This window comes from Rhipicephalus microplus, chromosome 3 (assembly GCF_043290135.1).
Source record: "Rhipicephalus microplus isolate Deutch F79 chromosome 3, USDA_Rmic, whole genome shotgun sequence".
In the NCBI taxonomy this organism is placed as follows: Eukaryota; Metazoa; Arthropoda; class Arachnida; order Ixodida; family Ixodidae; genus Rhipicephalus; species Rhipicephalus microplus.
In genome coordinates this window covers 115,351,152-115,377,603 of record NC_134702.1, presented here as the reverse complement: position 1 = coordinate 115,377,603, position 26,452 = coordinate 115,351,152, and the positions used below count along the sequence as shown (strand labels likewise).

The 26,452-nt window shown below is 47.1% G+C and overlaps 1 protein-coding gene across 1 annotated transcript in view; it reads right to left on the bottom strand.

The window, feature by feature from the left end:
• LOC142802910 (membrane metallo-endopeptidase-like 1) overlaps positions 1–26,452 on the bottom strand; it is a 73,032-nt gene that overhangs the window by 29,189 nt on the left and 17,391 nt on the right. The window contains exons 5-8 of the mRNA XM_075887993.1: positions 21,752–21,931; positions 8,987–9,122; positions 6,617–6,712; positions 29–307 (exon numbers count right to left, since the gene is read on the bottom strand). Coding sequence (XP_075744108.1) covers positions 29–307; positions 6,617–6,712; positions 8,987–9,122; positions 21,752–21,931 — 691 coding nt within the window. The remainder of the gene's footprint in view (positions 1–28; positions 308–6,616; positions 6,713–8,986; positions 9,123–21,751; positions 21,932–26,452) is intronic.

Sequence of the window (26,452 nt, the reverse complement as noted above, 5' to 3'; positions counted from 1 at the left end):
ACCAAGATGCACAATAAAGTTGACTCACCCGACTCCAAGTAGGGGCTTAGGACCGCCAGATCCATGACTTTTCGAACGTGATCGTAACAAGCCACGCTGGGAGACAAACCGTGAAGAAACATGTAAGGCTCAGTGAACTGAACCAAGTACGAAAAAAACTTCCAGGCGACGAGGTACCGTAGCCCTTTTTCACCCATGGAGTTAAATAGTTTGCCGAGAACTTCAAGTGGATGAAGTCGGTAGAAAATGGAGTCTGAAGAAGTATAGGTGCCGTTCGTGTATTGCGATATGTAGGCACTCCAATCGCCTGGAAACAATAGTGCAAGAGAAAGCAAAAACATGGCATTATTTGGCTAGTGGAGCGCTATCATTTTCAGGTCGGTATCTCCTGAAATCATCAAGCAGGTCACAGTTTAGCGGAGCAGCAAACATGAATACATGTGATCTAATAATTTACGTAGTATCTCCAATAATTGTTATTTATACTGTTCGGAAACCAAATGCGATTGAAATGTTCTAGTTTTAGTAGGATTATATATAAGAAAGAGCACCTGGTAAACGGAGTAAAGCTAATGGCTAAACGGTACAATCCCATGGAAGGAATGTTTTCAGGAGTCATTATAAAATTAGATATAAAATAGAATTTTAGGTAAAACTAAGATTATTTCTAACAAAACAATAAACACTGATTTTGTTCATATGTTTATGTAAAATAAAGCAAGAACAATGCAAGGGAAACCGGCTGCCGATATGAATAGATTTTTTTTGGGGGGGGGGAGGGGAGGAGGAATTTAAATGATTTGCGAATTTCGCTCGCCCTATTCTACGTTAGGAAACAGGCATTGCCGCTTTTCTAATGGCTGTCGCACTTGCTTTCCTCTGCGTGGACAGAATAGTGTCTCGCTATTAGGAGAAAACCTAAAAAAGCACAAATACAACCCTTACGCAGAATGGAGGAATTATTCTAATTAGAATAGGAGCCCCTAACCCCCCTCATTAAAAATGGGGCTATGTGAAGCTTGCCATGTGCGTGTTCATCCTTGTAATTTTCTTTCTGCCTATATGATTCATGATGTTTGCTAAAACATTTTTTGCTCCTCTCATATTATTATGGTGATTCGGGGACTGTAAACTGCCATATCAACCAATATCAAGGCCCATTTCTCACTGCCGAAGATGTGAGTAGCGCTGTCACACTATTGATTAGCAGCAGAATACCTCGGTTGCTACAGACGAGTACGGTCATGCGAGAAACGTTTATATACATCTATTAGGTGCAATAACAAAACGTCGCTACAAAAGCATACAGGTGATCTGTGTACATGATCCCACAGCAATACCAATGATCGCTGCTTATCGACGATCCCACAATCCAGAGAGTAGTGATTGTATGATTGCGACGGGTGCTAATACGCAAGTGACCGACAGAGCTTCCGGTTCTTGCTGTACGGCAGCAGGAACCGGATGTTTTATTTTTTTCTTTGCCAACTATACCACTGCCACTGAAATGCTCATAAATACTTCACCCGAGGTTCCCAGTGTTAAGGAGGCACACCAGATACTTTGTACATGGCCGAAGCACCTCATGAGTGCGCATATGAAGAGCGCCGTCTGTCGTCATAAACTGTGCAATGGAGGTCTAGCCAGAAAGATACCGTGCCGGACGCGATCACAAGTGTGTGCCATTCGAAGGTGAACGGTGCTAGGTTCGTCATGAACCTTACAATGAACATCCGTCCGCAAGTAGTAGGGCACAAGTAGGAGGTGATCACGGCGATCTGGCACACAAGGTTGCTTTATAGCACCCCGCTGTCAAGGCAACAATGTTGCCTTATAGCCCCCTGCTGTCAAGGCAGTACAAGTTGTGAGAAGTGCACGGGGTTGCAGAAGTTGAACTCCCGATGACAGCACGTAAAGCTTATATCCCGGGAGTCTGATATCAACTATATGCAAGCCTCGGTGGCTCTCTATGCAGCGTCGGGTGGATCCCCCGGATACCGTCACAGACATTCGGCGTGTTGGTGAAGGTGGCCGGAATTGTAAAGTATCAAGAAAATATATTCTTGGAGGCAGAAAGACGAAGGCGGCCAGTGGGATCTTTGAACGTAAAGATCCAGTAAAGCGCATGATAGTTAGTCACGAGTAAATCGTACAACAGCAATCTGACGCGAAAAAGGCATGGCCGAAACTTAACAGCCTAAGCTAGAGCAAGACACTCAATCTCAGTGATTCAGTCATTATCCGTTGAGGAAACTGCGTTGCTGTAATGGGCGTTGAAGAAATTAAGTTCGTGTTGACGCTGAGCGAGCACGTCACAAATTTCATGATCAGTGACAATCGCGTCGGTTCGACTTCTGCCCGGGAGCACGGATCGAAGTGGGCTATTACTTGAGATGTTGTTCGGGGATCAATGAGTGCCGGAAACGCACAGTTTGATGCGTACCTCGAGTAAAAGCGCATCCTTTTTTAGCAGTTCTGTGGGAGAACGTGCAGTATATCCACTATTTCGAATGAAGTTGTAAAATTACAAACACAATCTGAGGAAGATGTCAGTCTCTCTAGCTGAACAAGAAACGTGAATTAGTGTCACTGCGTGAATTTTGACGAGATCAGGCTGTACACCACTTGAGTTAACGGGGCGACCAAGTGCAGTTATTTCACGACGGTCAAAACGGCTCTTGGAGGTTGTAAGCTGTAGGCCAGCGCTGCGGAATACCTCAAGACTTGTGGAGAGTGAAGATTCACTCAGCTTAACTTCCGAATATTGGTAAACAAACAGTGACATCATCCAAGTTGCACAAGCATGTTCAAGACTTTGAAGCCGTGCATGAGAGAATCCATCATGCGTTGAAAGGTGACAAGAGCATTTGGTCTACTTTTCACCCTTCAAACACCACTTCTTTGGTACCGTACTTTAACGGGTGTAGAAAGGTACCTCAAGCACCGGTGCCGAAACTACGCAGAATGAATGAAGACTACATTGTTGTAGAGCTTAGCCAGAGCGGCCCTGTTGTCCTGCATTCCTGTGCGCTGTGTGCAGTGTAAACCCAAATGTCGTTAATTTAATAAATATTTCCCGTTACATATTCTAGGTACAGATTGCGAGTATCCTAACATTCCGACTCTCGATCTTCGCAGCGGACGTCACCTTCGTACAGCCAAGTTGCCTGAAGACAGCGTGCAGTCCACCCAGTTTAGGCCTGCTCCGTCCCCTGTGATCTCTGCCCATCCTGGTACATTTTGCGGCAATGACACAACCGATGTTGACAAGCGGCTGGTCTTGTACGAGTGCATCAGAAAACAATACAGGCGGGATAATATGTTTCTGCTGGCCATCGGCATTTTCGATCTACGAGGTACCGCGCGCGCCTGGTACGAGACGCATGAGGAAGACCTGACGACCTAAGACGGGTGCAACCAGAGGCTCCGCGAATTGTTCGGCTGGTCAGTTGCTCGACAAATGGCAAACAGGCAAGAACTCGCGTCACAAGTTAAATCTTCTAATGAGTCGTACGTCACCTATATTGAATACGTGCTTGCCTTGTGGGGAAAGACCGACGAAGACATAACAGAGGTAGGCAAGGTCAACACTGTATTGAAGGGCCTAGCTGAGAAAGCCAAAAGCAGAAGATTCACTCAAAGCTTCACTCGATTCCCAAACATCGCTTCGTCTTCTTCCTGTGGAGATCATGTGGCGCAGCGTCCATTCATGAATTCTGCCAACATCACAAGTATTGTTGGCTACAAGCTAGATTCCATGGCTCTCCCCACTTATCAGCCCCCATCAGCCCCCTGTGCCAGACAACATGGCAAAAATATCGCTTATTCAAGCTGTTGTGCCACAAAAGCCACAAAAGTTCACCAACATAAACGTTTGCAAATGGTCTGTTTTCTTATACCCTCTCCTAAGCAAACAAAAAAAATTACAGAATGAGGCCATTTCCTCGCTCAATTAGCATTCTTCGAAAGGAAAGTTTAGTAATATTCAATGCGCCATCAAGAAACCTGAAAAGTAGCATTTGTCGCACTAATTGCAGTAGACAAATATCAAGACACAAGCTACCAGGATTCCTATAGTTATGCAGAACTCAGGCCATTCTGTCGCAACGATCATCTAGTAAAGATGTGTGTAGTTTTTATCAAATTGTTTATTGCCGTTTTTTCATTAGCATGATAGTTAGATTATAATAATGCTATGATACATTCTTTTCATGCAATATGTGGCACTCTTTATGATCTCACCGAATTGGTTTTTCAAAAACCTAACGCGTCTACCTTTGTTTCCGCCAGTGCAAGTTTACACTCTAAGCCGAAAAGGACTAAAGTGGGGTATGCCATCGGTCCTTTAGGGGTCTAATTGCGCTGCCACAGATTTTGAACCAATTTTGGACTAATTGTGGGAGTAACTGCAAGGGTTCAACTGTTACCCCATGCACTTACTCCACTTGGTTTAAATGTTGGTCGCAGTAAAATGCTCCAGTGGGACTAACAGTTGAACCGTCTGGACCAATGGCAGAAAAAATGGCGACACTGCTTTTGTGGAGTATATTTCATGTTTACTTCAATTTAATCAGCATTGAGGAACATAGCGTGTTATTCATGCAACACACACACACATACATACGCACTATTATATCAAAGTAAAACACCGCAAACACTGACTACCCACGCTATACTACAGAGAACAGACTATCCGGTATATATAGCACAGTATTTTGACCTCCCATCTAGTGCCAGTGGGCAACTTTTACTCGGCTTAAAAAAACAATAAACATTGATACCGTAACGCTAAAATTTACACGGGCTGATTCGTAGCACTGATGCGCACCGATCTTTTATATGAATCCATCTAATCTTCAACATGCCTTCAGCCCGAGACTACGAATTATCAGCTGGCATTCGATCATGTCGGCCGAAACAGCGTTCGCAGTGCTGGTGCGCGAGTCCGCAAACACAAAGATAGCAGCGGCGCTTGTGCGGGAAAGCCGGCGAAGCAGCCAGGCGCCCCACCGATGCCACCGTGTCGGCTTGCCGACGGCGTCGCTAGGCTTACAATGAGTACGGCTAAACGACCACCGACGATCGCAACATGCGGCTCGCGTGGAATTTTCGTCGTCGTTATTTTGTTGTCACAAATGAACAATAGGTAAGTGTCCCATGTTCGCGGTGTCTTACCGGGTGATGTAGATATCTGTATACTTAGAGCGACGAGACCGTTCGCAGGCACGGTTCTTTCATAGTGCTGGTAAGTCGCTCCCTGTGTACCGCCGGCCGCACGATTAGTCGTGTCCACGATCGCCTACACGCTGGATTTTTGATAACGATTGTCGCATTGAGAAAAAGACATAAGTTCGTCTGAGCTACATTTTCTGTGAATTTGTACGCGACGTTTCCTTCGCTTGTGCCTGCATTGCACTCACACCGGCAGCCAGCTTGATACCGATGACGTGCGAAGCCTACTTTTTCTACATATCACTTTGAAGTTGCGGTCACTGTGTGGGTACACGACCGCTGATGAACAGCTTCCTTTTATTAGCGTTGTCAGTGTTCATCGTAGTTCGAACTAATTCAGCACATTTAAGCGAGTTATCCACATTGCACGTGTTCGGCAATTTTCACTTGCTTTCGGCCCGCGCGTGCCGGCATGGTGAAAACGCGAGGGCGCTTGTTGTGTGCACTGACTGCGTGTTGTACTACTTGCCCCTCACAACATCTTCTATTCGTTTGATAGTGCTTCGCTTTCACAGTGGCATATAGCCTATATAACTTGTTTTCATGATCCCCGACCACGCCAAGCATTGCAGTGCAGCATCGACAGGAGGCGATCGCGGCGCAGTTGCCCTCCCTGTTGGTCCCTTTATTGCCGGGCGTTTGCGCACGACACGCACTGCCACGCATTTAGTCCCTGTTGGATGAACCGTTCGTCCGTTGGTTTAACTACTGCAGTTAGTCCAACTTTGCCGAATTTTGGCTTAGAGTGTATCATTGGACTATCTACAGACTGGCGAATACTATTTGCAACGTGAGCTTTACTTTGTTTTTATAAGGTAAATTTTAAATGAAAAAGAGTTGAATTGTTGCTAATTATCTTGTTGCTGCACGTTTTTTGTGCCTATTTTTTGCTGATATACTCGTTGAACTAGCTATTGATGCAGACTAGTGTGTTGTAAACACGCGAAAATACACATTCAGGGGTCGAATTTTGTGAAGATGCTTCTCAAGTTTTTCTCCCAGCCTGCCTCATATTGTTAAACGAACTGTTTTGCCAAATTTGATTGATTGATGATTGCTATGTGGGGTTTAACGCCCCAAAACCACCATATGATTATGAGAGACGCTGTAGTGGAGGGCTCCGGAAATTTCGACAACCTGGGGTTCTTTAACGTGCACCCAAATCTGAGCACACGGACCTGCAACATTTCCGCCTCCATCGGAAATGCAGCCGCCGCAGCCGGGATTCAATCCCGCGACCTGCGGTCAGCTGCCGAGTATCTTAGCCACTAGACCACCATTGCGGGGCTCGCCAAATTTACCATTGGGCGCATTGACATGTTCAGAGTGTACGAAACGCAAAATTACTAAAAGTAGTTGAAAGAGATAAAAAACATCCTCCTACCTGAAGTAGCGTATGGTTTGGTGAGAGTGCCGAGATTCCAAATGTCAGTGGACACGAATTTTTGATCACTGTTTGAGTCGGATGCGAAGAGTTCAACTGCAGAAGAAGTGACAAAGAAAGTTAGATATTACAGAAAATAGAACTAACGCTTTCGTTCTCATGGATAGCACACATCGCACCACGGGAAGTTTTTCATAAGAGTTTACCCATTTGTATAAAATGAGAGCTCATGCCATAACAAGGTCGGCAGTACCGTTAAACATTGAAACTGTTTTCTCTACAAATATACAGAAAAATTGATATGCAGTTATGATAATGCTAGTCTTGTTTCAGTTATAACAAAATCTGGTTGCAGTTGCACAATGCAGCGCTACTTTGTCGCTGATATTGTTTTTAAATGCGAAGCACTTCTTAGCGAACTTCAGTGACATTGAGCTTTTCTATCTATCTATCTATCTAGCCACCTACGACGTCTATGTCTCCTGGCTGTCTCGACTATGATATCGATACCAATATTGGTATGGCATATCATGACTGTATGACAAACATAACTGAGCAGTCATAACCTGAAAATCATAAGTTTTATGCCATGAATGTCATGATGTACAAATCACGGTCTTGCTGCTGTTGTGGTAGTATCATTCACATAAAATTTTTCAAAAATGGTAAGGTGCACATGACCGCTTGTCGAACATAAATTAAAGACCCTTACGTGGAAATCATGACATGTGTGTCATGATTTTTATGTTATGACTTGTCGTGGCTACACGCCACGCTCATGGTTCGCTTGTGGTCGTTTCTTTGGTTTCACAGCTACTCAATTTGGTATTACGAGACATGAATAAATGACAAAAATACATGACTAGTGCAAAACATGATAATCATTAGATGGATGTCATCTGAGAACAAGACAAGTTACTACGCGCATGATGTGCTCACGGCTCTTTCGTTAGCTTCAAATATACCAAATATGGCATTACGCAACGCGAATGAATGACGAAAGTAAATGACACGGCCAAACATGATAATCTTGGTATGCGTGTCATGTAAAATGTGGCCACGTGCTATCCTCATAGCGCGCTCACGGATGTCTTGCTAGCTGCGTGACGTGACAGTAAATTTGGTATCACGTGACATGAATAGACGACGAAGGTAACTGACACATCCAACCATGATAATCATGCCATAAAAGTCATCTACGGCATTATTCAAGTCCACCTCGTAACGGTGTGCTGATATTAAAGTGACATATCAACTTTCCCCATTCGTGCTACGCATAACATCGGTTGCCACGGCACGTGGGATCTGCCAATTTCGACAAGTTCACTAAACGTCGACCAGGATGACCACAATTCATTTATCGGCAGAAGCTGCTTAGTTTGCATGGGGTGAAAAAGTACATCTGTGCCAGATCACCCTACATGTTCTTGATTCGCTCGAAAAATTGGCACCAAGAAGCACGCAAAGCGCTATGTTGCCTGTAAGGGTGAGGTGGTGTTTAAGATGCGTTCATCATGCAAACCTTGGTATGCAGAAAAAATGAGACATTGCCTCAATGATAATCTAAAAAAACACGCTTGCGACGTATGAAATTTCATTAGAAGCACCCTTGCCGCTTATGTTTCAGGCTGCGTATGCCGACCATCATTAAAAGAGCGCTGAGTGATAAGTGGGCATGGGGCTAGGCTTAGAGGAGAGCTTCGGGAAGCCTTTAAAATTCATAAAAGAAATCATGAATTGTGTGATCTCTTCTTCTAGATCTATTTCACAAAAATCATTTTGTTTTCTCGAGATCTAAGTTCAGATTTACCGGTGAAGAACCTGAAAGTGAGGTCGTTTCAATTTGCTGGGCTGTGACATCACTTCTGTTTTGCCTGTTTGCCTGTGCCTGTGTAGTGATAATGAGCTCGGCTGATTGTGTGTGCTTCGTTTGTGTGCTTTTAATTCACTCTCTGTCTGGCCTCGGCCTACTGTTCTACGCTTTTTATGTGTCAAGTGGCTTATCAACAATCAGTGTTGTAACCACACACTTCACAGAAGAAAATTTTGAAAGCCCACATTTCCTCAAGCATGCGTAAACTTAAACTCCATTTCCACAGGCATGGTGCATTATTGAACGAGCAACAATTTTCTGGTCTTGTTCTTGTTGCGAAAGAGCAAGTGTTCTATCATTCGTACCACTTTCACCGACAGGCGTTTCTTGTTTGTAAATGAGCTCACAGGCAAAATAAACTAGAAAATTATACAACTTATGGGTAACCAGGCAGCACCAGCATTAGCATTAGCTTATGCAGAATGGCCGATGTGCACGTAGCAGCAGCACCATTCACGATAATCTGCCCCGGTAGGAAAAAACTGCATGCGTCTCACGTTCGTCGTCGTATTTTTTTATCTTCGCCGCGAGTTGCTTGTCAAGAGGCGGCTTCGCACCATACAGCAACAAAAACTTCGTATAATGATCCATGTTGCGTTGAAAGTACTTCAAGTGGTCTTCAGCGGAATCAAGCTGTAAAATAACGAGAAGAAATGAACGCTTGTCATGATAATCATTATCTGGACTACGCGCGATGAAGGAAAAACGCCTCTCCAATTCTCCGCCAATCAACCCGCTCTTGTGCGCGCTGCTGCCATTTTATACCCGCAAACTTTTTATTTTCATCGGCTCACTTAACTTTCTGTATCCCTCTCGTGCGTTAGACTTCTCTGGAAATCCAGTCAGTTACTCTTAATAACCAGCCGTTGTCCTGCCTACGCACTACGTTCTCGACCCATGCTCACTTTTTAGTCTTGAATTTGACTACGATGTCCCTAACCCCAGTTTGTTCTCAAACCAACTGTGTTCTGTTCCTGTCTTTCCTTCGCTCTGCTAGTTCATTATTTGGCTTCTTGGTATCAGTTCATGCCTTTGCTTTTTTTATTTATCTGGGTGAATATGAGTTCTTATCATACTATGGTGACTGCATCAGATCACGCCAACTACTTGTACATTTGTGCCATGCCTGGGGTTGCACATAGAAATAGTTATATTTTAGGTTTCACCATTAGGACTTCGCCACATTCAATTATGCCTAGTTTGCATCCCGAAGAAGGTATACTTAAGATCCATCAATTACTATGTTCTGTGAACTCTTCTAATAACTCCCTTCTGCCATTTTTATAGCCGATGCCATATTCACCCCCCCCCCCTCCTGCGTGTTCTTCGGCCTGTTTCTTACCTATTTTGGCGTTAAAGACGCCCATAGGAATAGTATACTGTGTTATTACTTTATTAATGACGGACTTTACTCCTTCGGAGCAGCGTTCAAACAAATGATCACCATGGCTCGATGTATACGTGGAGGTCTGTACCTACTTCATTGTGTACCTTTTTGTTAAACCTATGATGCTTGTCCTGTTTCACTGATACTATAATATTCGTTCATTTTGCAAGGGATATTTCTGTACATGAAAAAGCCCCACCCCTTATTCTTTTTTGTCAACTAGATACACCACGGTAGCATAAGATGTGCCTGTACTTCAGCACTGTATAAGTCGTGTCCTCCTAACATCGCTGAGCCCTAATATATACCATTTAACACCCTCTAATTCCTCGAATGGCCCAACTACACTGGCCTCATTAGAGAGCATTCTGGAGTTGAACGTAGCCAAGTTCATATTTCAAAGGAAGCCTGTCCAGACTCAGAGATTTGTAGCACCCTTCTCTGCGTCACAGGCCTGACCGCCAACTTGGAGAGTTCCTTCACAACCATTGGGGACGGAGAAACAAGGATTAGTTAGTGCATTCTCAAGGAATATAATGGCCAAGTAAGAAGTACCACACCAGGGTGGCGAATCCTGCTCTTGTGAAAAAGTTCATTACAGTGCCAGTGACACCACATCCTAATCTTCTTTTTGAACGAATCTTTCACCACGCGTTTTATGTAAATATACAATTGTAAATGGTCCACCATCTGAATTGCATTCTAGTCTGCTACTCCAGCTCTAAGTAGAGTGACCTGTTGCACTTTTATAGCACTGTAGAATAGCGCCTCACCGCTTAGCAGCTCTCAACTTCACATGACCCGTAGGTCGCGTGACATTTTCTTAACTCTCTGAAAGTCCTTTGTTTTTAAAACAATCTCCCCATGCGCGGTTTTCAACTTCTGACCTTGTCAGCTTAGGTCGGATGAGCGCTTTTGATGACCATTTTTCTCAGGCATCTATTTTCTACTAGCTTCTTTCAGTCTCGCTCAATTGTCACACCGTTTGCTTCAAATAAATTGTCTGCAATATTGGAATTTTGCTGGTTTCGAAAGGTCGCATTCCTACTTTGACGTTTCCTGTAAACTGACAAGTTGTGCGCTTCTGTTTCGCGAAGTAATCGGCTGCGTTTATGTGGTTGTTACGCTGAGCGTATACATCGCAGGCGATCGGATGGAGGGCATGAAAAGTAAACGTGAAAAGTTCAACTTGTAGCGAATAGAATGACGCTGCCTATGAGGCTCTATGTAGTGCACTTCAAATACAAGTGAATAGAAGAAAATTTCATTTTTCCATTAACGTATAACCACAGGAACAACTACAGAGTAGACACAAAGTTCCAGCTTAACAGGAAATAATCATACCCTTTTCTGCCTTCTTCCATTGTCCTAATTAGAGAGAGAGAGCTGTACTTCTGTCGAGTGAAGTTATGTCAAATGTGCACGCTCAAGTAGGGATACCATGAAATCAAGCTTTTTAGACCGAAAGCAACCCTGACTCTAAAATGAATGCATGCCAAACAACAGATTTTTATTGCGATATCAGGACAAGAAGGACTGCTCTGAAGGTATCCAAACAAAGCAGTACTTGTGGTGCGCACTTTTCACGTAGAACACCTGAGCTAACCGAGCTAGCCAGGGGTGTGCTCAGCTTTTTTTTGTTTGTTTGGGGGAGGGGGGATGTTTTGATCCTAAAGAAACGCTGAAATAATTTTTTGAAGTTTTTTAGTCGCTTAGGTCATCGCATCGTCAAACCACACACTCCGCAAATTTAGTAACACACCGTGTACCCAAGGTCCCCAGATAAAACAAATTTGCGTAGTAGCAACACCCTCCCTTTTTCTCCTCACCTGCTTGCCTGGAGCGCCCCTTAGAAGGTTCACAACTTCAATAAAAGGGGAATGTTTTCATTCAGTGGCATTGCCGAACAGATGGAAATATATCCAAATAGAAGAAATGAGACGTAGAATAAACGTTTACTTATAGAAATTGTGCAAAAGTTATAGAAATGGTTATAGAAACGGTGCTACACAAAAACCGGAATTTGTGTTACTCAACTGGCAACGTTGTCACACCATTACCCATGGCGTCTCACGCGGTATGCCGTAGCCAATGAGGTTGAAAAAAAATGTCAGTGGCTTACCTCAGCTATGCCAGGATATACGTAACGTTATCAAAAGTTCAGCTGATTATTCTTAGCTTTCCAGACATCATGCTGACAGCTGTTTTAATGACACACACACAATATACGTACTATGTGGCACATGTATATTTATTTTGCCGGGCAACTACTGCGGGATCCGATGAGTTAAGCTCCTCCGCTCTACTGCACCGTTGAGCAGCATTTGCACTCTCCTTCTCTATGGCTATACCACAGTGGGAAACGCCAGTCAGAGGCGCTATCAACCGGCTCAAGCGCAGTGTCAGATGGTGACTGCACAGGGAAGGCGCGCGCGTCGGCGTCCATATGTCTACCAAGGCTATGACGGCACTCCTCTGGAAAGCCCACACCGGCGGCGGCGAGTCGCGCGCGGCCGCAGCCGAGTGCGAGAGAGGTGCCGGCTCCGGTGCGTGACACCACTGATCGTCTGCGCAGCGCATCGAATTGCGCGCACACTAGCGGCGATGGTGGTGGTGGTAAAAAACATTTATTTCAGAAAAAGTCTACTAGAGAGTGCCGACGTGGCCCATCGGCGTGCTAGAGTGGCAAGACCCTATTCCGGGACGCCAGTGGAGCTGGAAGCGGCCCGTGCGCGCTCCACCAAGGAGCGTTGTGCAGCCAAGGTAGAGCTGTCGAGCAGGTGCTCCACCCAAGCCTCTCTTGTTGGGATAGGAAAAGGGGATGAACCACACTCGGCGGCGGCGGAGCATCATTGCGCATAGGCAGACCAGTGCCACGCAAAATTGGCTCAGCGAGGCCAGTGTAGCTAACGCTACGAAAAAAACACGCTAGATTTGAAGCTCCCGCAATGCTTTGCCAGCACTAGTGAAGCCAGATTTTGCCAAACCAAGATTTCAGAAACACGCTATTTTCTGGTGGTGCCAACTTAGACATCAACCAGCTCAATTTCTTAGTTTAAAGGCTACTCTTATTATAAATTAAAACATAGTTGTTTCCGAAAAAAATATTTCGCAGATAATAGTATTGATAAATAATTCTCTAATATAATTTGCCTTGGTCTCAAGCCTTAGTAAAGAAAACTAGTGTCACAAGGACGCACTTTGAGCGCAAGCTGACCCGAAAAGGTTGGCACGTTAAACTCGTTGGGCATGCGAGATAAACGCTCCTTCTCGATTGCCAAACGCCAACACTCATGCTGCCCCTAGTAAGATGACTGCTACAGCCGCCATCCTACAGTTAGCACGGCTTCACTTGTGGGCAAGAGTCCCTACTCGAGCAACTTAATTTAACCTCCTTGATCGTAGTTCATCGAGTTCTCTGAGTGTGTTTTGCTTGTGCATATACTGTGGCACACTGAACGCGCTTCCTGCTAGATACTGTCAGTGGCCAAAGAGCAGAGTTTTGTGGTGACCTTGTGACAAGTGATCATGGCTTGCTTGTGCACACGCTAGGAAAAAACGCGGCCAAACTGGAACAAATACTTGAGGTTATGAATAGTAGCGCCGCGAAGCAGTTTTTTCTTAACGCAATCACGATGGTAGGTAATCGTGCTGCATGTTGTGTTTTCTGGGTGATTAAAGAAGATACCGCGGTACCGTACTGTGGTTGTACGCAAGTTAATATCAATTGAGAGTTGTGGCGTCGAGGGGGTCGACAAGCATCGCCTTTCAGCTTTTTTATGCGGCGTTCTAGAGCTAGTGGCTCATGCGCTCCGCTGATCTGGCGTGAAATGTATCCCAGAGTGCATTCATCAAACACTTGCATTCATCAAACACGCTGCATGGAATTGTACGTGCATAGACACAGATATTGATTAGTAACAACGGGCATGCACTAGAGCGGCTCCAGGCGTTTAGTTCCCCTCGCAAACCAGCGTCAACATACGTCGACGGCGTTGCACGAAAGCCTTTTTGTGAAATGCACCACGAAGCTTTCTAGGATAGTTTGGCCGTTGGCTTACTTGATGCTAAGTGAAACACTTCTCTTTCGTCTTTCATCGCGCCAAGAATCTGATTGCAACAATACGCGCATGCGCGCTCATTTTCAAACTTTTGCCTTATAATAAGTGTCACCACTATGCACTGGCAACGGTGCGTGCAACGAATTCACCAGTCACAGACACAGAAGACGAAGAAAAAGAGGAGTAGGCTCGAGAGTTGGGAGGACGGTGCACAAAACAAGAAGTGACGCTACCTTGGAAACTTCTTTTATCTAGGGACCTTTGGTCTGTACCGAGGCCGCTTTGGACAGTTATATTGTCACGCAATACAAGAGGGGGAACACACACAATGATTTAATGAGGGCGAACTTGTCGCCAGAAAAGTAGCTATGTCACAAAGATGAGTCCGCTAAAAGCATTACGACTACGTGTCCCTTTCTGAACAACTCCGTCAGTCTTCCCGGCTCGTGCTTCTCCACCCGAGGCAAGAGCTACTCTGCCCAAGATGCGTGAGCAGGCGCGAGACACAGTAGACGCCCACATAGCGTTACGTTGGTTGCGAGGCACTGCAGACGCCCACATAGCGTCTCGTTGGTTACGAGGCACTGTAGACGCTCACATAGCGTCTCGTTAGTTGCGAGGCACTGTAGACGCTCACATAGCGTCCCGTTAGTCCTCTTTGTAAAATATTTAGTAGGAGCAATCTCTGTGGCATTACTCCCCCTCCGAAATGCGCATCGTCTCGATGCGTGAATTCGGAAGGTTAATAGTCGAGGGTGTAGATGTTTCCTTCTCTTTCGTGGTATGGCTTCATGCGGACAACGTGGACGACCTCCTCATGGTTTTGCCGTTTCGAGTGCTCTTATCCGTCAGGGATTACTTCATAGGTTAGGTCACCTAGCCGGCGAAGGACCTTGTATGGACCAAAGTACCGTCGATGGAGCTTTTCTGACAGGCCGCGGCGTCGTGTTGGTGTCCAGATCCATACTTGATCACCTGGCTGGTACTTGACTCTCCTGCGGCGCAGGTTGTACTAGTCCGCATCCTTGAACTGTTGTTGACGTATTCGGTGCCTTGCCAACTGGCGCGCTTCTTCAGCTTTCTGCAGAAATTCGTCAACGTCAGATGGCTCCTAGTGGTCATTGTCGACTGGGAGCATGGAGCCGAGAGTTGAATTGACTATGCGACTATAGACAAGCTGAAATGTGATGACGCGGGTGGTCTCTTGGAGGGCCGTATTATAGGCGAACGTTGCGTAAGGCAGGATTTCATCCCACGTTTTATGCTCCAAGTCCACGTACATCGACAGCATGTCAGCAATCATGCGATTTAGGCGTTCCGTTAACCCTTCGTTTGGGGATGGTACGCAGTGCTTTTCCTATGGCTGGTGTTCGTCATTATCATCAAACATTGCATCAATTCTTACGTGAAGGCTGCTCCTTGGTCGGTGATTACTACCTTGGGGTGCCATGTCGAAGAACTATGCTGTGCACGAAAAACTTGGCTGCTTCAGCTGCCGTTCCTCGCTCAAGCCAGCCGGTTTCAGCATACCGCGTTAAGTAGTCGGTGGCGACTATGATTCACCTCTTGCCTGATGATGACATTGGGAAGGGTCCAAGAAGATCCATTCTAACTTGTTCAAATGGTGTAGCAGGTGGTTCTATGGGCTGGAGCAGGCCGGCCGTCTTCAGTGGTGGTCTTTTGTGCCTTTGACAATCGCGACATGTCTTCACATATTGCTGCACTGACGCCAGCAGCTCGGACCAGTAATACTTCTGATGAATTCTGGCAAATGTCCGGCTGACGCCCAAGTCACCAGACGATGGTTCATCATGACAAGCTTCTAGGATTTCGGGTCTCAATGCTAACGGAACGACGAGCAAGAACTTCTCTTTTTTATGCCCGAAGTTCCTTTTGTATAGTACTTTTTCACGGAGACAGAATGAAAATAATGTTCTCTTAAATACACGTGGGACCTGGTCGGCACGCCTTTCGAGGTGTTTGATCAATGGGAGCAGTTCTGCGTCAGCTCGTTGATACTCCGCAATATCTGAGGCTTCCATCACACAGAGAAGTGTCGAGTCATCTTCTTCTGAAGGAGTAGAGCCAAAGGGCGAGTGTGATAAGGAATCGGCATCGGTGTGTTTTCGCCCAGACCGGTATACTACAGTAATGTCGTATTCTTGCAGTCGGAGGCTCCATCTGGCAAGACGTCCTGACGGGTCTTTTAAGTTCGCCGGCCAGCAAAGTGAGTGGTGGTCGCTGACGGCACGGAACGGCCTTCCGTAGAGGTATGGTCTGAACTTGCTGATTGCCCATACCACTGCCAAACACTCTTTTTCTGTCGCGGAATAGTTTTTTTCGGCTTTTGAAAGGGTTCGGCTGGCGTAAGCTATCACTTTTTCTTCTCCATTTTGCAATTGTACCAGTACTGCGCCGAGACCAATATTGCTTGCGTCTGTATGGAGTTCCGTGTCAGCGATCTCGTCGAAGTGGGCAAGAATCGGCAGGCTTTGCAAACGTTGCTTCAATTCGTTGAAAGCTGTTTCTAGTTCTGCACCCCAAGCGAATGATTCTTCGTCTTTTGTGAGTTTGTTTAGAGGTTCGGCGATTTTCGAGAAATTTTCTACAAATCGTCTGTAGTAAGCGCATAATCCCAAAAGTCGACGCACCTCTTTCTGGGCTTTCGGAATCCTGCGACCGCCGCAATCTTGTCAGGATCAGGGCCAACACCTTCAGCGCTGATTAAGTGTCCGAGAAAACGAAGCTTGTCGGAGTCGAACTGGCACTTTTCTGGTTTGATTGTCAAGCCGGGCGACTGGAGAGCCTGAACACTGACCGCAGTCTCTACATGTTGGTCAAACGTCGCAGCAAATACCACAACATCGTCCAAGTAGACTAGGCATGACTGCCACTTCAGCCCCATGAATACACTGTCCATCACGCGCAGGAATGTCGCTGGCGCACAACAGAGGTCGAAAGGTAGTGCTTTAAATTCGTACAAGCCATCCGGGGTTACAAAAGCGGTCTTTTCACGGTCTCTTTCATCCACTTTGATTTGCCAATATCCGCTTTTTAAGTCGAGCGAAGAGAAATATCTGGCGTGCCGTAGCCAATCCAATGTGTCATCAATACGCGGTAAGGGGTATACATCCCGCTTGGTTACGCTGCTTAGTTTCCGGTAGTCTACACAGAATCTCAACGTGTTGTCTTTTTTTCTCACGAGATCTACCGGCGACGCCCGCGGGCTGCTAGATGGCTGATTGACATCATCCTGCAACATCTCCTGCACCTGGCTCTTTATAACCTCTCGTTCTTTCGGCGAAACTCTGTAAGGGTTTTGATACACTGGCCTGGTTGTTTCCTCTGTCATAATCCTGTGCTTCATGATCTGTGTGCGACGTACTTTTGATGAGGTGGAACAACATTCTGCAAATTCATCTATCAGGTCTTCCAGGATTTTCCTCTCGGTTGGCGATAGACTTCGGCTGATTGAAACTGATGTTCCAAGGTCATGCGTAGTTTCCGAAGTAGGCGGCTCTGACGCAATGGCACGTAAGTCGGTAACTACAGTAAAGCTGTGTAGAAAAGCGATGGCAGTGTCTTTTGCGACATGCTGAATTTCATTTCCGAAATTAGTGAGCAGTACGCTGGCAAGCCCACCACGTAAGCGAATAATGCCTCGAGCTATGCAAATACCTTTCTTTAGCAGCAGCTCGACATTGCCATCCGCTATTCCTTCAGAGTCGACGAATGCATCATTCCTTACGCCAACCAGGACGCTGCATCATGGTGGCACGGTTACGTCGCCGTCGATAACACGCAATGCAGAACTTCCCGTCTCCTCGTCTATGGCCAGCTTTTTCGAAAAAGAAATGCTAGAAATCTGCAGGTTTATTATGGCGCCATTATCTAGCAAGAAATTCATTCTGATTATTACGTCTCTCGAGCATTCTGGCAGAACTACGAAATCAGCGACATAAGTGGCACCCTAAATGCCGATCCTGGCGGTGCATCTTCCCAGAGGTGTTATCACATGGCCCCCAGCCGTGCGTATTTTTCGTCCACTCCAAGGCGTCAACTTTCTTCAATTTTTTGCGATTGCATAGCTTACGACTGAATATTCGGCACAAATATCAACCAATGCGCTATATTCCCGCCCGTCCATAGTAACACGCAAGTCTGAAGAAGCTTTTTCTTTACTTATACTTGTCGTCATTTTCTGCTCGTCACTGCTTCGCTAGGGCCTTGACGGAGGATCTTTGCTCTGTCGGACATCAGCGGCCTTGCTTCCCAGGTCGCTGGCTTCAGTTTTCCTGACGCGGGCTTGTTGACCGATGGTTTCGTGAATTTGGTGGTGACATTGAACGTCGCTGACTTGGCGATCGATAACGATTTGGTGCTGGTGACCTTGGCTGGTGCTGGAAGCTAGCGGCTAGAGATCCGTGCCTTGAAAAGTACTCCTCTATTTCTATAGGCCTTTCACCATTACGCGGGCATGGAGCATACACAGAAAACCCACGCAGACCAACCCTTCGGTATGGACAGTGTCGATAAAGATGTCCAGCTTCTCCGCAGTGAAAACAGAGCGGTGTCCTGTCAGGTGTGCGCCACACATCGCTCTTCCGTGGTCTCTGCTCTCCAAGAAAAGGTGGGCTGGTCGAAGCTGACTGGCGGGAAGTCGCGAACGAGGCATTATGGACGGCAGGTTGGCGTAAAGCGTCTGCGTACGTTAATACATGGCGTTCCTGCAGGGATTGTTGAAGTCGAAGAGGTTGCACTTCTGGTTCCGGCTGAAGAATGGCGTGCCGAACTTCATCACGGATGACGGATGTGAGAGATGAAACTGTCGGCATTACTTGCGGTTGGAGAATGTTACGAAGCTCCTCTTTGAAGATGGAACGCACCAGCTTCCTCAGCGTCTCGCTGCTGCTGTCTCGATTTGCCAAAAGGACGCCCACGGGCTCACTACCGGCATTACGATTGTAGTGACGAGCACGCTGCTGCAGTGCTCTTTCTCTGGTCGTGGCTTCTGTGCGAAATTCAGCAATGGTACGAGGAGGATTGCAAACCAGGCCTGCAAATAAGTCCTGTTTGACTCCACGCATCAAATGGCGCACTTTCTTTTCTTCGGTCATGTTTGGATCGGCTCGTTTGAAGAGGCGGGACATGTTCTCAATATACATACTGACACTCTCGTTCGTGCGTTGGTTTCTTGATTGAAGGGCATTTTCAGCCTTTTCCCGGCGATCCGTGCTGGCATACGCAGCAAGCAACTGCTGCCGTAAGTCTTCCCACGTCGCTATTGACACTTCGTGGTTCTCAAACCATATTCTCGCTCCATCTTCCAACGCAAAGTACACGCGGCCCAATTTCCTCGCCTCATCCCAGGTATTCGTCCTTGCGACCCACTCGAAATGCTTCAGCCAGTCTTCCACATCTTCGTGCGCGTCACCGTGGAAGGGTTCAGGTAAGCACGGGGGAGACACGATGAGATCAGATGTTGAAGCTGGATTCGCCATTTCTCTGTAATTGGCGGTTACCGCTGCCCATATTGCTGGAGTAGTGAGGAGTGGTCCGAATTCCGGTGACTCACCTCGGAGGCGGCGACTTGAACGCTGGTGTACCGGAGTAAGTTCGCCAGGCTCCAATCGCTGGGGGTCAGGGCTTCTTTGTCTTACGCCGAGGGGACTTCCAATCATACCCCGCACCTCCACCAGAATGTCACGTGATACAAGAGGGCGAACACGCACAATGATTTATTGAGGGCGAACTTGTGCCTAGAAAAGTAGCTATGTCACAAAGAAGAGTCCGCTAAAAGCGTTCCACCTACGTGTCCATTTCTGAACAACTCCGTCAGTCTTCCCGGCTCGTGCTCCTCCACCCTAGGCAAGAGCTGCTCTGCCCAAGATGCGTGAGCAGGCGTGAGACACAGTAGACGCCCACATAGCGTCTCATTGGTTACGAGGCACTGTAGAGGCTCACATAGCGTCTCGTTAGTTGCGAGGCACTGTAGACGCTCACATAGCGTCCCGTTGGTCCTGTTTGTAAAATAATTAGTAGGAGCAATCTCTGTGGCAATATCATACCCTCGTCTTGCCTCATCTTGGCTTCCTCAATTCATGATGTGCGCTGGCGTCACTGGTGATCACAGAACTCTCACGAGCGCGCTTTGCGATTTGAAAGTTTGCCGCTCTAGACTTTCGAGATCACGCGCCCTCAAGTTGCGCGCAGTCTCGGAGGCCATCACACAGTGCGCCCAGAAGCACGCACTTGTCTGGCAACCATAACGAAGATCACCAAGTGTTCATATCTGCACCGAAATGTGCCCCCACCCTACCAGTCGATTTTCTGCGCATTCTACAGCCCATGAGAGCCAATCAAATCAGCAGCCGCGGTGGTTTGATGGACCAGAGCATGTGACTCTGTTGATAATGAGCGATTAAAAACGTGTTTTGCCAAGTTGTAGCAATCTCCACCGATCTGTAGCAATTTGCAGCCTCAAAGCGTTCTAATAAATTGCACTTTTCGCGGAGAGCTCAAATCAGTCTCTAAAGGACCGTTATGACTTAGTCAACCGGCCCAATATGTTAGTACAAAGTCGTAAAAACCATTTCAGGTTCTTTTTAGATTTCGACTAGGCTGACATATAGTCATTTGCGGTTTGTGTGTCATGGCGAAAACGTTTTCAAGAGGGGAGGGGGCAAGGGCTATGCTACCAGCACTTGCTCATTAAGTTTTCACGACAAGAAGAACCTGTTCTCAGGAACCAAGAAGATATGAAGGCTGCACACAAACAACCATAACTTGCCTTCCGTTCAAGTTTGCAAATAATCAGCGCTACGTGGTTTCCGCTTGCGTCATAACTACGTTTTCGATACGGAGCAGCAATTTGACTAGCATGTGTAACACTGTCCGTCCGTTTCTGTGTACCAACGTGGCACACCGCGTTCTCCCCGCCGCAGTTGTTGGAACACTACCAAGTAGGTCAAGTCGCAGCTGTGCATTGACGTCACTATCTCCCTCACCTGCTGCAGCTGCCGGCTCCTCCTAACACATCAAGGTGGTGTTGCTCCCCCGCCTGCTCGCAACCCACTTCTCTCTCGCTTCACCCTCTTCACTGTCCGGAACGTTTGACCACACGTCGAGTGGGAGCACTCTTTTGGCTCGTTTATCTGCGTTAAAACTTCCGCGATACTAAACCCGCATCCCATGTCTTTGCGTTTCAAAGACACGTTTACTGGAACAAAGGCTGCACCGAGTTTAGCTGCAAACCGTTCTTACAGCACTTGCGTCGACGCCCGTTTTAGCCGAGTGCGCGTCGTGCGCACCTCTGCTGCTTCGCATCCCATCATGGTTCCCTTCGGGGAGATCGTCCATTTTGCTGACTATTGTAAATAAACTCCTATTAGCCGACAAAAAGGTTGAAATTCATTCATAAATACGTTGCGTTGGGCAGAGCTTCGATGACAAAATCGTTGACTAAAGTGCACGAAATTTACCATATGTTGCTGTACTAAAACCAGCCACTCAAGCCGGAGTTTGTGTGGGAACTTCAGTGATCAATAAACACTCCAGAAGTCTCCGACGTCCCGGAAAAGGGTCAACGCTATTCAAAGGACCAAATGACCAAACTAGATATTGTTATACTTATATCATGAGTATAACTTAAGCAGAGTGGGCACACGTGGTGATGTTTATGCTGAAATCCGAATTTCCGTTCTCCGGATTGTAACGTATGTTCATACGAACTGCCACCCCACCTGTAGCAGCCTTATGTACTGATTTTCTTGCTTTACTGCGCATGAACGTAAGTGGAGGAATTCTTTACGTACCTGCATCACTCTCTTGTCATTAAGAAAGTACTTCGCGTTGAAAAAAATGGCGATCACGACTTGCACTCCGAGGTCGAGAGAGCCGCGCACCATCATCTTCACAGGGTTGACATTCGCCAGTCTAGTCTCATTTAGAAGGTCCAGGCCCAGTGAAACTAGCCACTGGACGAGATATGGCGTCTGCGATAAGAAAAAAAGGTTTAAATATAAGAATAAACTCGTAAGTACGGTGCATATTGTGATCCGTCCATAAGTTTTTTATGTAAGTAAAATGATGGGGTGATCTGAGAAACCAAAGGTGGGGCACGATTTTAGCCTTCTTTTCAATATGATCTCTTGAAAACGTGCACATGACTCATTGAAACATGTGAAGGTGAGAAAGGAGCAGTCGCTTCATGTCGAACGCACAGAATAAAAGAATTCTGGGCACGCGTACTACTCGAAATCACCTTGTTGCTTGAGGCCGTTCTAAAGTCCTATTCCAAGCTGGCTATGGCCAGATTTAGGTGCGCACGCGGCGCTCGCGCGTCGCAAGCACCGCACACGCGAGATGGCTGACCGCGGCATTTGAATTTCTTGATATTTGGAGGGTATTGAAAGAGAATTTTGGCACCTTATTCAGTGAGCTTAGGGAGCATAGTGTAAGCATGAAAAACTTCGTACTTCCGTAGTGGTTGGTGTGGTCCTGAATACCGCACTAGATACCACCGCTGCACTATTGCTAAACCTGAAGAAGCGCGCAAAGCAAGTAACTAGCCATTATCGTTCGTAGAACATCCACCATTTTGTTTTTTCAAACTGTCGAAGACCTTAATGCTTCAAGCCACCACGTGAGAGTTCTCCCGACGCAATCAGAACCTTGTTTTGGAGATTGTAACTCGATCTGTGATATGCTCGCTAATATTATCGGCCTCCTGCTTGTTACTGAAGTCAAGATACATGTTGTCTGCAGCAAGTTTTCTCACGTTCGTTGCCTCTTCATATTGTTACGGAAGAGAGACACCGTATCTACTAGGCTGTGGATGAAATGTATTTCAAACCAGAAGCAGCAGCGGCGTAACTGGTAGACCAGACACCGAGCGGAGACCACTCTTCGTCGTCCTCGTCAGGCACAAACGCACGTCGCCCGCTAGAATCTCAATTTGCATGCATGTAGCAAAATCCCCGGCGGCAGAGCGGCCGTCTCGGCGCATCTAAATGTCAACGTCACTATAAGAGTGGTAGGGCTTCAAGCGCGCAACTTGTACAATATCGGTAGCCTGTTGGGCACATGAAGGCGATGGGGCGACAGGACCGATTTCATATGTCACAGGAGTAAGCACACGAAGGACTCGGTATGAACCTGTGTAGCGAGTAAGCAGTGTTTCTGAGAAGCCAACTTGACGGGTGGGAGACCAGAGCAGGACCAAAGAACCGGTCGGAAAGTGTAAGTCGAAGTGTCGTTGGTCATACAAACGCCGTTGCTTCTCTTGAGAGGTTAGAAGGCGAGTACGGGTGATTTCGCGTGCGTGAGCGGCCCGAGTGATAGCGTCCATGGCATATTCACTGGTCGGTCCCGCAGGGGACGGTATGGCGGTGTCTAGAGGCAAAATGGTTCTCAGCCAAACAGCAGAAAAAATGGAGAGCAACTGGCAGTGTCATGGCGCGAAGAATTATAGGCAAATGTGACAAACAGCAACGCAAGATCCCAGTCGGTGTGGTTAAGAGAAACATACTTAGCGAGCATGTCTGTAAGAGTTCGATTTACACGCTCCGTGAGTCCATTGGTTTGCGGCTGGTATGACGTAGTCAGCTTGTGTCTCGTTTGACAGGACTGCAAGATGTCGACTATCACCTTCGACAAAAAGGTGCGGCCATGGTCTGTAAGCAGCTGCCATGGGGCTCCGTGTTGCAAAATCACGTCCTTGAGGAAGAAGTCGGCGACGTCTGTGGTGCAGCTTATTGGAAGAGCTCGTGTGACGGCATAACGCGTGGCGCAGTCGGTGTCTACAGCTATCAACTTGTTACCCGAGGAAGACAAGAGGAAAGGGCCATGTAGGTCCAAGCCAACGCGGAAGAACGGTTCTGACGCAATGTCAAGTAGTTGAAGGCGTTCGGCGGAAAGTGTCGATGGCGTTTTGCGGCGCAGACATTTCTCACAAGCCGCAACGTATCTTCTGACTCAGCGTGCAAGCCCTGGCCAGAAGAAGCGTCGGCGTATTCGGTCATAGGTGCGTGAGACACCAAGGTGACCAGCAGTCGGAAGGTCATGAAGTTCATTTAGATCTTCCGAGCGAAGGTGTTTCGGAATAGCAAGCAGCAGGGCCGGTCCATCTGGCTCCAAATTTTGGCGATAATACACCATCGCGGAGCACGAATAAGCGAAGGGGCAGATTGGAAGATGGTGATTCGAGGCGCTCAATGATAACACGCAAAGACGCATCACGGCGCTGCTCTTCCCCGATGCATGTCATTTGAGAAAGAGAAAAGACGCAAGGGCCGGTGTCGGTGTCAAGTATAGTGCTCGACTCAGCAACCGGGTAGTAGGACAGAGAGTCGGCGTCCTGATGTAGGCGTCCGGACTTGTACGTCACCGTGTAGGTATACTCTTGCAGTCGCAGAGCCCAGCACCTGAGCCGGCCAGTAGGATCTTTCAGTGACGTAAGCCAACATAGCGCATGATGGTCAGTTATTACAGAGAAATTTCTGCCTTATAAATATGAGCGGAGCTTTGAGACTGCCCAAACAAGAGCGAGACATTCACGCTCTGTTGTGGAATAGTTGTGCTCAGCAGCTGTGAGGAGGCGGCTAGCGTAGGCGACAACTCGGTCGTGTCCCTGTTGGCGTTGGGCTAAGACGGTTCCAATCCCGTGACCACTAGCATTGGCTCGGACTTCTGTCGGAACGGATGGGTGAAAGTGAGCCAATATGGGTGGAGTCGTCAAAAGCGTGATTAGATGAGAAAAAGCAGCAGCTTGGTCGGTACCCCACGCAAACGTGATGTCTTTCTTAAGAAGCTCAGTGAGAGGTCGAGCGATGGGTGCGAAACCTTTCACAAACCTTCTAAAATAGGAAGAAAGTCCTGCAAAACTCCGGACGTCGTTGACTGACCGGGGTACAAAAAACTGGTGACTGCACGAATTTTCTCCTGGTCCGGCTGCACTCCAGATGCGTCGACAAGGTGGCCCAACACCGCAGTATTCTGGCGTCTGAAGTGGCACTTCGACGAGTTTAATTGAAATCCTGCGGTACAGAATATGTCCAGAATAGCTGAGAAACACTGAAGGTGGGCCTCAAACGTTGGGGATTATAGAACGATTTCGTCAAGATAACGAACACATGTTGACCATTTCAACCCTTGTAGCAGAGAGTCCATCATGCGCTCAAACGTGGCTGGGGCGTTGCATAGCCGGAACGGCATAACCTTGAACTGATATAGGCAATCTTGAGTTATAAACGCAGTCTTCTCTTGGTCTTTTTCGTCGACAGCAATCTGCCAGTAGCCGGAACGTAGGTCTATTGTGGAAAAGTATCGGGCGCCGTGGAGACAATCGAGAGCGTCATCGATGCGGGGTTTTAAAGGGTAAACATCCTTTTTCGTGATTCTATTCAGATGACGGTAATCCACGCAGAAGCGCCACGTGCCATCTTTCTTTTTTAACGAGCACAACGGGGGACGCCCATGGGCTCGAAGAGGGTTCAATAATTCCCTTGGCTAACATCTTGGTGACTTCTTGGTGAATTATTTTACGCTCGGTGGCAGACACCCGGTATGGTCGCCGATGAATGGGATGGGAATCACCTGTGTTAATGCGGAGCTTGACGAGTGAAGTCTGGCCGAGTGGATGGCTGTCTATGTCGAATATGTCGTGGTATAAAGCCATAAGGCGGCAAACCGTGGCTGACTTCTCAGGTTCGAGGTCCGGGGCGATTATGAAGCGTAAGGTTGCATCCAGGCGCGTGGCATCCTGCGAGTGACGCGGGTGATCGGGACATAGGTCTTCCACAAAGCAGGTTACCTGGTCTATAATTAAGGGTCTTAGCGTGGCGACGAATATTCCTTGAGGTAGCAATTGTTTTATAAAACCAAAATTGATAACAGGTAAATGTGTTTGGTTAGAGGCCATGGTTACGATGGAGTGTGGGACAGTAATGTCACGCGCCAGTAGAACATCAGTAATCGGCGTCACGATATAATCACCGTTGAGCACGGGAGAGGGTGTTGCCACTTCGATGAATGTGAGAGCTTTAGGCGGTATCCGGAAGAAGTCAGTGGTGCACAGATTGTTCGGGGGTTCAGGATGAGAATTCAGGAGAAGAGGATGTTTTAAATAGAGAGTGCCGGTGGCACACTCAATCAGGGCAGAATGCGTCGATAAGAAGTCCATCCCGGAAATGACGCCATGAGGGCAACTGTCTAGCCCGGTAAATAAAACAGGAGCACCACGGCCGGCAAGTCTAATACGAGCGGTACACATTCCAATGAGGGCTACAGTCCACCATCGGCAACAAGGACGGCTTGTGTTGCGGCAGGCGTGAGTACTTCTCTTCAGGAGGCGACACAGACAAGCACTCATTATAGACACCTGAGCCAGTGTCAACTAAAGCCGTCAAATAAAGACCGTCCACATGCAATTCCAGCAAGTTCTTATTAGTAGGTAGCGTCATCGGAGGATTTGGGTCAGTCGCACTTGATGCAGCACTACCTCCAGGAGCTGCATA